This window comes from Brienomyrus brachyistius, chromosome 14 (assembly GCF_023856365.1).
Source record: "Brienomyrus brachyistius isolate T26 chromosome 14, BBRACH_0.4, whole genome shotgun sequence".
NCBI classification, from domain to species: Eukaryota; Metazoa; Chordata; class Actinopteri; order Osteoglossiformes; family Mormyridae; genus Brienomyrus; species Brienomyrus brachyistius.
The window spans coordinates 24665150-24677075 of record NC_064546.1 but is presented as its reverse complement, the minus strand read 5'-3'; the positions used below and the strand labels follow the sequence as shown (position 1 = coordinate 24677075).

At 43.0% G+C, this 11926-nt stretch overlaps 1 protein-coding gene across 1 annotated transcript; it reads right to left on the bottom strand.

Moving 5' to 3' along the window:
- Window positions 1–5000: 5000 nt before the first annotated feature.
- On the bottom strand, window positions 5001–11128 carry LOC125707816 (kelch repeat and BTB domain-containing protein 11). The gene is made up of 2 exons (XM_048975168.1): window positions 10602–11128; window positions 5001–9681 (listed from the first exon to the last, which is right to left on the bottom strand). Exon 2 carries the CDS (start codon window positions 9259–9261, stop codon window positions 7084–7086), a length of 2178 nt encoding a protein of 725 aa, XP_048831125.1. The 5' UTR covers window positions 9262–9681; window positions 10602–11128; the 3' UTR covers window positions 5001–7083.
- Window positions 11129–11926: the final 798 nt, after the last annotated feature.

Here is an 11926-nt window from a genome sequence, read left to right as displayed (position 1 = left end):
GATGCACTGCCAGCCATTTAATGACCCACTACGCATATCTCACTTGTATTATAGTATGCATACAGTAATATATTGACTGTACTTGGCACATTTGAGTTATTTCTATAATTATATTATACTAAAATAATTTGTAAGTCAGTACATACAGTACTTCTCAATAAGTGTGATGTAACTTTGGAAAATAGATATTTTGATTTTATGCTTTAATATAATAACACAATAGTTTCGTTCAGCTGTGTGGCTGCAACCTGGGTGTGGGTGAATCAGCAAGAGTTTGATGGTATTCTGTGGCCTGCTGTCAAAGAGGGTTAACGGTGAAGCGTAGGGCAGCAGAGATATCCATCACCTGAACCTTGATCTCCATCTCAGTGGGTGGCTCCATGAACTAACCAGCATATAATCATTTGGCTTTCGATTCAGGTCGGCACACTAACAACATGTATTTGGGTTAAATGTAAATCCGGGAAGAGACGCCTGGTAATATAGGGGACAGATTCTTTCAAGATCTTTAAGGACCTTTCTGAGTGTTTAGAAAGCCATTCTCCAGCACCGAAAGAGCCTTCCTCCACTTGGCTAGAAGCAGTTAGAACATTATTTGTTTTTTTTCCAGAATTCTTTGAAAATTAAGTTGCCTGCGAAACATGAACCTTGGCGATAACGTGAAATACTTCGATATGAGGTGAATTTGAAATAAAGCCCACTGACGGGGGGGGGGGGGGGGGGGGGAGGGGGCTTTTCCATTCTTATTCACCTTTATCATTTGATATGATTCACAGACTTTCGTTTTCGGAGTGTAGTTACAGCCTTTAGTGAGCTTCATAATAAGGATTCTTTTGGTTTTTGAATAGCAGCCTAAGACTGTGGTTTAATCTGACTGATATGGAAATTTAGCTTTTAGCTACACTGTGTTTTTGCAGAAGCCACATCTAGTGGAGGGAGGGTATTTGTTCTCCTTCACAATTTTCTATCCATTTAGTACAAGGTCATGGAGGAGGCCTGGCACCTATCCAAGGCCAGAAAGGGCACGATCTCCGGGAGCATCCTGAATGGGTTGCCATTCCATCACAGGGTTCACGCGCACACATACTCCATGTATTCATATCTTTGTGGGGACACTCCATTTCTATGGGCAAAACCCTAATCCCTGCAATGACAGCCTTAACCCCTACCCAGCCTTAACCTTAACCATAAGTAACCAAACTAAATACAAGACTTTTTGCATTTTTAGGTATTTTTATTGCATTTTTATGAAATGTATGTTATCCTTGTGGGGACTGAGTCCCCACAAGGTAAAATGTTACAGGTTTTTATCACGTTGTGGGGAAATCTGGTCCCCACAAGGTAATACTTTCAGAAGCATGCGCTCACACAAACACACAGATACACGGACACACAGATACACAGACACACACACAATCTGGACAATACAGAGACTCTACTTCACATGGCTTTGACGCATACGAATTCATTTTTCCCACAAGTGGACGTAAACAAAGTAACAAACAAAGTCACAGTTATAGCAAAGCGCTGTTCGCCTCCGTCCTCCCTGTGCACCCATGCGTCACCTGTATTTACTTTGCACTTAGTGCGGGTTCCCGTCATCATCCCTCACCTCCAAATGACGCGGTTCAGTGGCACCATGTGGTCTTCAGGCATTTATTTTGAGGCTTTTTTGCAAATAGATACAATCACTCCAAAATATAGTTTTGACAACCGTAAAGCACGAATTGTTTACCTTTTGGCAGGCAAGCGTTATGACACATATTGCTGTAGTTACTGTTGTGGTTCAATACTGCCGCCATGTGGACATTTCGCATGACTCCAACTCCAACAGACAGATATTCTTCGATGGCCTCTAGTGGTCAGCAGAATTAATTCAGCAACAGCCGTTTGTAGAATAGTGACGTATCGGTGAACTGCGATGCGATGTCTTATACTGTAACACGCCCAGCTACCATGAACAGGATAAGCAGTTGGAGAACTCCAACCAAATTTAGTAGTGTGGTTCTTGTAGCAGGGGGCATAGAAGAAGCGTAGAATAATATTTCATTCCTTTGTAGTGAACAGGCTCATGTTTAAATCACACTTTTGACAATGAAGAATGATTAAATTCTGAGTATTGCTCATTCATTTGAAGACTCATTCTGCTGTAGCCTTTATCAGCTTTACTTTATCAGGCTTGTTTTCTTTTGTGTGGGAATCCGTCAGTGAGCCAACAGTGGGCGACATCTTGTGTGTCAAACCAACATTTCTCAGCTGTGCTGCTCTCTCTACACGGGATGAAGCCGAGAGACCCCATAATTACTCAAATGGTTCCCCATTAGGTCATGTGAAACCGGAGTAGGGAGGAATGGATTCTCTATTAATTTACTATCTTGCACAGACATGTTCACAGAATGGTACGCTGAGGTAAAGAAAGGTAAAGGCTTACTTAGGTCAAAAGTTTAGTATTAGGGTTAAAGAGGTCAGGTCTTACTCACAGTCTTCATCATCTGCGTTTCTTGGTAAACATGATGGCTTTCGCTGGTTTCCTGGAAACTGCTGGGGGCTGGGGGCAGACTTGGAAGTTTTAGCTCTCCTGGAGAGATCCTGCACCCCCGCACCTCCCCCCCCCCCCCCCATGATGTCACAGGGAGGGGATGGTGGTTTCCATGGTTCAGGTCCCATATGGGTCTCATGCTTTTCTCTAAAGCTCCTCTGCATGTCAGACCAGAAAACAACAGACAACTAATCCACTTATGAGCCAAATCATTGGGCTTGATGGGGTTTGAAGTCTATTTAAAATGCACCTTGACCCCAGCCTGACCCTGGCTGTAAGAACTGTAACTGATCCCAGTACAGACCTATCTAGGGCAGAGACCATAAGGTGGTTTTGTTGTGCTGCAGTCCTGCTACCCTCGCTAACCATTAAATATAATAAATGTGACACTGTATCAGGGATATATATTTCAATAGAACTGATGTAATTCTAAGTCAATTGTGACCATTGTAATGATAAAAGAATGATGAATAAAGAAAAATACTGAAAATGCATTGTGGATCACAATTTCCCGCCATTCAGACACCTTATATTCATAGAAGGATCATAGGCATTCCTACACATTGGCGCCACTAGCCAATACACCGGCGTGGTGCTGGTTCATGTCCCATTTGGTATTTCTGTGATCATCGGCAGGTTGAGGATTAGCGGAAGAGAGAATTTTGTTCCCCAGGTGGTTCGTGGACATCTGTGGCTTTGCACGAGGGGGGGGGGGATTATTTTAGCACCACAGACACGTCTTCCCTGGCACTGACCTACCAACCTGTTTGCCAGTTCTTTTTAACACGACCGTATGGTGCCCATGGAAAGGCACAGACGGACAGCATGCTCTTTGGCACTTTGACGTTTGAAATTCCGGTTTTGCAAAGTGTCTTAAAACACCGGGCAGCTTCCCCTGGGATCTGCTACTTTGTTTGAGTCGTTTGTGACCCCACAAACAAACAAACCGGATTATGGTTTTAGGCTGACGTTTTTTGGCATTGCAAACAACATGGACACACAGCATTTACAGAAGAGGAAATAATATTCCTTAATAATACTTTTCGGAGTAAAAACCTTCACAGTCATGAAGCAGTTTTCTACCGTGCAAGTAAATGAATGTTTTTATTGCGTGCCAGGATGTGCACGTTATTAGTTAGCAGGCTACACGCCACAAAAGTGGAATAAAACAAACCAAGAAATGCAATCCATGTTAGAAAACTTCCCAGTGAACACATAAAATTTGTAATGGAAGAAAAAAATCATCCCAGGACAAGCATGCAAGTCAAAACTACAGCAAGTGCAAGAAATGAAGATGTAAATTTCGCTTTTACTGCAGGAGATTAAAACAGGATCAAAAAGGGGACCCAACCTCTTCCGCACCATGAAGCAGCACAAATCTCTCTGGCATTAAAACAGGTTTAACATGCAACCCTTAAAAGTTATAGCACATCAGGATTGTCTAGTCACTTACTGAGAAGCTGAGATTAGCCTGGAAGCACTGGGCAGACCGGGCTGCTTGTGTGACAATGATGCAATTCACAAAGAAGTCTGTGGTAATTTGGCACCAACATATCCAAATACATCAATGGAAATCCATCCAAGTATTCCAGCACTTTCTGTATTTTTGAGTACACAGCTTCATTATATTGATTTAATTTATTTTTAAGGCACAAGTCACCCAAGGACGTGCTTTTTAAAAACTACTTAACTTTTATTATCGTCAGTCACTAAAGCCAGAAGTCCCTTTCCAGCATTGATGAGCACATGCTTTTACCCAAACCTGACAGCATACGGAGCTGCCAAACTGCGAGATAATACATTAAAACGAATCTCGACACAGGGTCCAGGGAATCGTTCCAACACAAACGGCTTCTTGAGATATTTCACTTTGCTTGGTGAGGTGAGGAAGTTCAGAACGTTCGCTGCCACGTTGGTCGTATTTGTGTGCTAGTTAAGCACCAGACCAGTAAGGAACTCTCCAGAACATTCTCCCACCCAAACCTGAAACCACAGTGAGTCCATCTGAAAGGAATGTGCTTTTGTATTTACGGGTTGAACAGAAAGTGTGGAAAAACCCTCATCCTTCAAACTGGAAACTGGGTGAATGAACAAAATAATATTTCAAAATCACTATATATTAACCCCACGAAGATTAAATGCACATCCATTTGCCCATAGAAGTCAAGGTGAACCAAAAACGTATAGATGCCAAGAAACCAATACTTGATGAGTTGGTCAACACCAAATTTCAGATGTCGGGTGCTAGATAATTTATATAGCTAGGCAATGAGTCTTTGGAAGTCTTATCGGATACGTTTCTTTGGTAATTTCCAGAATCTTAGTGTGCATATGGATTGTGTTAGCTGCGCTTGTGAGGCGAGGTTTATGCTCCCAGTTTGAATACGTTAAACGTTTACTTGGACCACAGCGATGGAAATTGTCAATAATCATATATCGAATAAGAAACAGTACATCAAAGTGAGTTTTTTTTTTTATTTTGTGCACATAATTTTGACTGAAATACAACATCTGACAATTTAAAAGCAGAGTTATAATGCGTTATAACTGTTATTAAATAAAGTCAATGGTAAGAAGGATACGGGCTGTACACTTTCAGAATAATGCTTTTATCTAGTAATTTCTTTAAACAGCGAGCCGCATTCTACAGTCCACGTCCTCCACATTGAAGCCAGACAGCAAAAAAAAAAACAGCTTCAACAAATCTGTCACATCCACATCTGTTAGAAAAATAACCCCAAAATACTTAAAATCTAACCTTCTTTTTTGTTTCTCTGCAGAAGCTTTTTTATTCAGTTAAATAAACTGAACGAAATGTCGCGTAGATACTAGAGGGTGGGAATTTCCATGCACCTATAAAACCGAACTGCGGCATTGCATCGTTCTCTAAGCGCAAACCCCGATTTTAATACGTGTTTGGCTTATACAGTAGAAGCGATGTGTTTAGAAACCCGATAGTTGAAGCTGCATGCGGTTAAAGTGCTTTCAGTTACTTTCTTAGTAGAGTAGAGCAGAAATTAAACTTTGTGAGGCTCATCACGCCTGCTTCTATACTTGCATGGTGTACAAGAGGAGAAAGCTGGATGGAGACAGTGTGAGTTAAGGGAAGATTTCCACATGGGAGGGGGTGTTAAATGGCTTTATGTATTCAAGTTTGTCAGTGCGTCTTATTGGAAGGAAAGTGAAGCCCTGTGTCTCCGTAAAACAGTCTTGTAGTCCCAGAAAGTGACAGTTCATTCCCGCTTAAAGATGGAGCACCTCGCGATGGAGCGCTGTGCACAGCTTGGGCTGTTTTGTGCAACTAGACGCAGTTAACGTTTGTGACAGTATCAGCTTCACGGCTATATTAAAACAAAATAAATCTTAACATAATCACTATCACTTCATTTTATTTTTAAAATCTCTTTTAAGAAGTTGCCCGGCTCCAGAAACTGTTGTGTCTTTTAGCGACATTGTGGTATAGGTACAGATTATTGCTTCACGTTACATTTTTAGCGGAGCAAAAACCGTATAGAGTTCAGCATTTACGTCTTAAATGTTTATCCTTAACATCCTAACACAGCCTGGAATTTACTCAATATGCTTAAGCGAGTAATTTAATAACAAGTAGCACGGATAACGGAGTCGAGGGCTGTCTGCTCAGATTCATACCCCGGATCATCTAGATTTCGGGTGTCACAAAATAAATCAAAGGTCTGAAAAACATACAGGGCCCTATCACGCTGTTTAGATTGGGGGGGGGGGGGGGTCATACACGGGACATTGTGTCTTGACTTTCTGCTGCTGAACTATACAAATAACACGACAGCACCATGGCAATAAAAACAGACTGAAACAAATTCGTCACGCTTTCTTTCTGATCCCCCATTAATAATCTTGTTTATTCGTGCATGCAGGTCATGCCGGCCCAGCTGGAATCCAAATAATCTTTATAAATTCTCATTAAGTTTACAAATTAATATTAGGCTCCGATGTTCATCCAATTTCATCATCACCTAAACATTTTAACCGGATTTTTAACGCCTTTTAAACAAATAATTTAGTTACATGGGCCTGTATTCCTCGAAGTAAGGCGAGATTTCCTGGTAAGCTCTCGCTGGTTTGCATAGGTTTGTGATCGTGACTAGGATCACGAAGCACTGCTGTTAGACCGAGGGTTAGACCGAGCAGATGTACAGCTATACTCTGATACCCGCGCGTAATATTTTTAAGTTTATACGAATGTTACCAATGAAGATTTTCCAGAAACTGAGTCTATTCTTACTGATTTTACAGAGGTACGAAACGAGCACAAGAAAAATACATCAAATGAACCGCAAATATATTGTTATTGTAATTGAAACCAAAAAGTTATGTCCAAACTTTGTCGTTTTTTAAGGCCTGGTCGTGTTTTATGTTGCCATTCTCCATGCAAAAAAATATATAGATATTTGCGTGAAACTGAACTTAATTTTTAACATTAAACACGGCTGGGGTTTTTTTTATTAAGAGTTCTTGTCCACAGTCTCTACTTGCGAAAAGCCAGGCGCGCATTAACCTTTATATTACACTGACTGAATGTTCCTGTCCAACCTCTCGGGTACGCTTAGGATAAAGGGGAAGAGGACGCCCTTCGCCTCAAAAGGGGCTTTCAGAGGTTCCTCCTCAAAATGGGCACTATCTTCCCCCACCACGAACCGGAGTGTCTGCGTTTTATTCACGCAGTAGATGCAGTTTGCCATGACGACGCACCGGAACGGCATGGGGTTCGCCTGCGCCACGGACGCGCTGTCATGCCACATTTTCACTATGGTGTTGTATTTGAACACGTTGACGCCGTGATCGCGGTTCACGTCGAACCTATAGATGAAGCTCTTGAAGGCCACCATGTCCGTGGACTTCTTCCTGCTGTTGTTGTACGGGCACTCCTGCCACTCGTCCCTTTTTGGGTCGTATTTCAGCAGGCGATAAAAGAGCGACCCGCCGGACACATAGATCTCGCCGTTGCAGGTTGTTGCTTCGTGAGCTACAGCAAACGCTCCTTTGGGCAGGGGGGTCACCGTAGTCCACCTGTCCATACGGGGGTCGTATTTTTCCACCGTAAACAAGCACTCTCCTCCTATAGCGTACAGATAGCCGTCCATGGAAACCAGCTTCAGCTGTGATCGTGCTTGGTTCAGAGGTTTGATTTCGCTCCAGGCGTCCGTGACGGGATTGTAGCAGAACACCTTATCCGACAGCTTCCCTTTGTCTCCGGAGCCTTTTATTCCACCAGCTACAAATAAATAGTTATACATTGTGCAAATACCACAGCCCTTTGTGTTTATATCTTCGGGCATCATAGTCAGCGATCTCCAGTCTTTAGTCTTCTCGTTATAATAATATATCATATGGTTTTCTTCAAACGATGCCACGGATAACGGGCTCTGCGGACGGCTGTTATTCCGGCTCTGAGGTCTGCTCCCTACACGATCGTAAACGTCGTTTATTTCGGCCACCATCACGGACTTCTTTCCTTCCATCCTCGTCTTGAGGATGAGGTCTCTCTCCGACCCCGTCAAACGCCCATATACCGCGGGGTCCTTTAAAATCTGCAGAAAGTTATCACTCATAAAGCGGTACGCCGTCTCCTTCAGCTCGTTTAACCTTTGCTTTTTCGCTATAGTTAAAACCTCATAGCAGTTCTCGGCGGTGATTTGATCCGACATGGTGTCCATCGCAGCTTGGACTGCGCACGGGATTTGAAGAATCTTCGCCCCGGTGATCACCTCGACGACATTATCCTTATTCACGTTCATCCGAGAAGAATATATATATTCCACCAGCACTGTCAATGTCTTGTAACTCAGTCCCTTCACTTTAAGAATATCTCTAGACTGCCGTGCTTTGAAATAGTCACTTTTTTCTGCCAGGACTGATTTATGCGCCCGTATTTTCTTTCCAGACACCTCAATCACTAAATCCGGATCTCCTTTCAAAGAACAGATACTTGTGATTCCGCTTCCATTTTCCCACCGTCCTTCGGTCGATTGCGTGACCGGGTTTCCTCGTACTGTGTCGCCCTCCTTCCGATCATTGCCCAGTGCGACACTGACCGCGTGACCTAAACCGTGCGCTGGATGCGCTCCCGCAGAAGTACAATAAGTGACAGGCGCAGAGGTCGCCCGCTCCTCCTCCGGCGCATCGCCGGCCTTGTTAATCTGACACTGACTCCGCACTATTCCGCTCCCCCTACATAAAGAAGCGGCTCTATCCGCCTCGTCTTTGGTTCCTCCAGAAAAACACAGGGACGAGCTAAAGCTGCAGGGCGCCTTCACGCGCGCTCCACTACACTCGTCCGCTATCCCATTTCTGTTAACTGGATTATCCTGGTCTGCGGCAGGACCGGAGATGTGATTTTTTTCCACCTTTGGATGGTCATCGGCGTCGCAGTTGTGGTGCCCCCTCACCACCGAATCGACGCCACCCCCCAGCCCTTTGGTCACCCTGCTTCTCTGTCGGCAGTAAGCCTGCTTCTCCTGCAGGACTCTCATGTCTGGTGCGCCTGTTGTGAACGCAAGTTCCCCTTGATTTACGGGTCCGTCAGCATCCGCCTCCACGGCGAAGCCAGATAAATATGGGCCACCGTCATTCTTTACTCCCGTATCGAAATTTACGGTTGCACCTCGGCTTGTAAAATCGTTCTGCATTTTGTAAAAATTGAAACTGAAATTTAGGACGGAGGTATACGCTCCATAATTCATTCACTTCAGTGGAAAATCAGTCTTTCGGGGTTAAATCCGTTGGTAATCAGTCACGACACTTGCTCGGGCTGTTACTGCCACAGGTTGTTGTCGTTATTATTATTATTGCGGTTGAGGTCGTTTTTATCCCCCTTTCAAAGCCTTTAATTTCTCTTGGGTAGTCTTTCGAAAGTACTCTCCCGGATAGTTATTGTTCACATCCACCAGCTTCTGTCTGTGTTTCTCGTGAAAAAATGACCAGAAGTCTCCCACCTGAAGGAGGACAGGCTGTTGTAGTTCGGCTGGGGAGTCAGGAGTATGAGAGTACATACATATGGTACAAAACACACTTCCTTTAAATTTATTTTTAAAATCGGTGAAAAAAAAACAACGTTGCTTCTTATCCACAACTGTCTGCGAGTCAAAGTCTTCCTACGCAACCTGAGATGGAAGAAAAACAAACGTCACATACGTTTTCTAGATCTTTTTCTAAATTTGTGTTATTGATTATCAGATTTTAAACAACATTTAAATAACTACAGAATATCATTAAAACCATTACGTGCTCTTGTATTTAAAAGATGATGTAATCACTTCGCAAAATGATTTACGTTGCCGATAAAGTAAACGAATCACAAAAGGGTTTTGTGAGACTGAATCACAGAACAGCGCCGAAGGCCATCGAGGAAATGGGTCAAATAAATAATTCGCAGGGTTGGTTCGTGAAAACTAAAGAGGGCGCTGTTGCTTAACTTATATCGATATAACATACACTTCGTCATTTCATCACGCCAGCGTTTAATACGTAGAGAAATTTATTGTGCCTCAAGTGGTAATGCTCAAAATCACTGGTGAACTTCGCCACAGCTATCGGTTTCATACCAAGAGTCAGTCAGATATTAAACAAGTAATAAAAACCAAGATTCCGTTATAAAATTGCAGGAGCGTTTGGAAAGTGTCGGTAGTTTAGATATTGTTGCGTGTATTACATGGTAACAGCTTGCCCCACATATTTGTGACTATTAATATTTGAGGCAATTGTTCATTGCCCGCGTCAGGGATGTGGAAATGCACCAAGCATGCTCTGCAATGCTCATATCCATGATGGGGAAATGGGCATCCTCAACGAAAACAAGTCTTTGGTGTTTTCAAGACGTTTTCCATCATAATGCAATTATAATGATCACTTACGTTTCATAACCCTTTGCAATACATACACGTATAACAACGGTAAAGGAAACGACTTGCATTCCAAATTTGCCTTCGCTTTCGTATTTACAAAGAAACAACAACAACGACGAAAAAGAATATTTACGCATGACTCCAGAAATAAGCACGGAAATAACAATTTTTATACTCACGCATCAAGTGCAGCTGGTCTTGGTCGCTACCCTTACTCAAATCCCAGTTATGTAAGGTGATGATGACTTGGGTATGGCCGCTGTTTCTAGCAAACATCGCAGTTCAAATACTTGCCTTCGTCGTCTTCCTTTGAATACTGTAATTAACGTCTGTCTTTATATCCGCTTTGCACAGCAGGATTGCCAGTAAATAATACAAGCATATGCTTTGCTCTGGCGTCGGTTTGTAGTCCAGTCCCGGAACACTATTCCACAGGATTACAGAGCAAAAATGTTTCGTTATGCTCTTTTACTTCACCCAGAAGCTAATCCATTAATTTGTGCTCACAGTCGTACTGAACCACGAATATCCACGCACATGTGTGGGTCTGCCGCAGTGATCGAGGACGGTGGAAACAGCACCCCAGTGTGTGTGAGGGCGACAGTCCGCTGTAAGCTGTGTCAGTCAAGAGATAATGTTTTGGTTTTACAGTAGGGATGAGCTGTAACTGAAGTAAGCCACACCTCCTTTGTATTAACCCTACACACCAGCGGTGCAGGGGCGTGTCCAGGGGGATGCGGCATTCCCACACAAGCGCGCAAACGCCGCCTGTCCCTTCACCTCAATTCGCTGGGAATTCTTCCGAGCCCCTTGACTTTTTATGTAAATTTATGTCTGCTACCGTCTTTTAAAAAAAAAAAAAAAAAAAAAAAACACCATCTTCGCAACACTGCAAGTAATGACGGCTGAAATCAAAAGTGTGATTTTTCTTTTGGCTATATAAATCATATACACAAAACAGTGTCTACATAGTCGTTACGTTTCTGTTGCTTATTTCTTATAGTTTGCGTCCAAAGGTTCTCCAGTGTAACATACCTCGAAAACTATACAACAGTGGCTTATAGGAACTAGGCAGTGATCTACACGCATAAGTAGTTCCTTACGATTATTTATAACATCAGACTATTAATGGACAGCAGTTGATCTCGTGGTATTAAAACAGCTTAATATATTTCTCCCATGAACTTGTCTTTACGTTTGCTCAGCGTCTAAATTCGTGCGGCGCTTCTCGTGGAATAAATGCCACGGATGATAAAGACTGTAGCTTTTTACTGCTTTAAGTCTTGACTAGCAGCGGAAAACGTGTAATTAGAACCGCGGTTCCGTTGCCGTGAGCGGTTATTAAGATGCCTATAATAAGACGTGATATGGTTGTTTGCTCGTCCGCAAATAAACAGCCACGAAAGGAAGCTCCCTCACAAATGCATGCTTGCGTGGTTACATAATTCCTGGGGATGGAAAATTAACCAAAGGAGGCCACCGCTACTTCACAACAAAGAGCTGT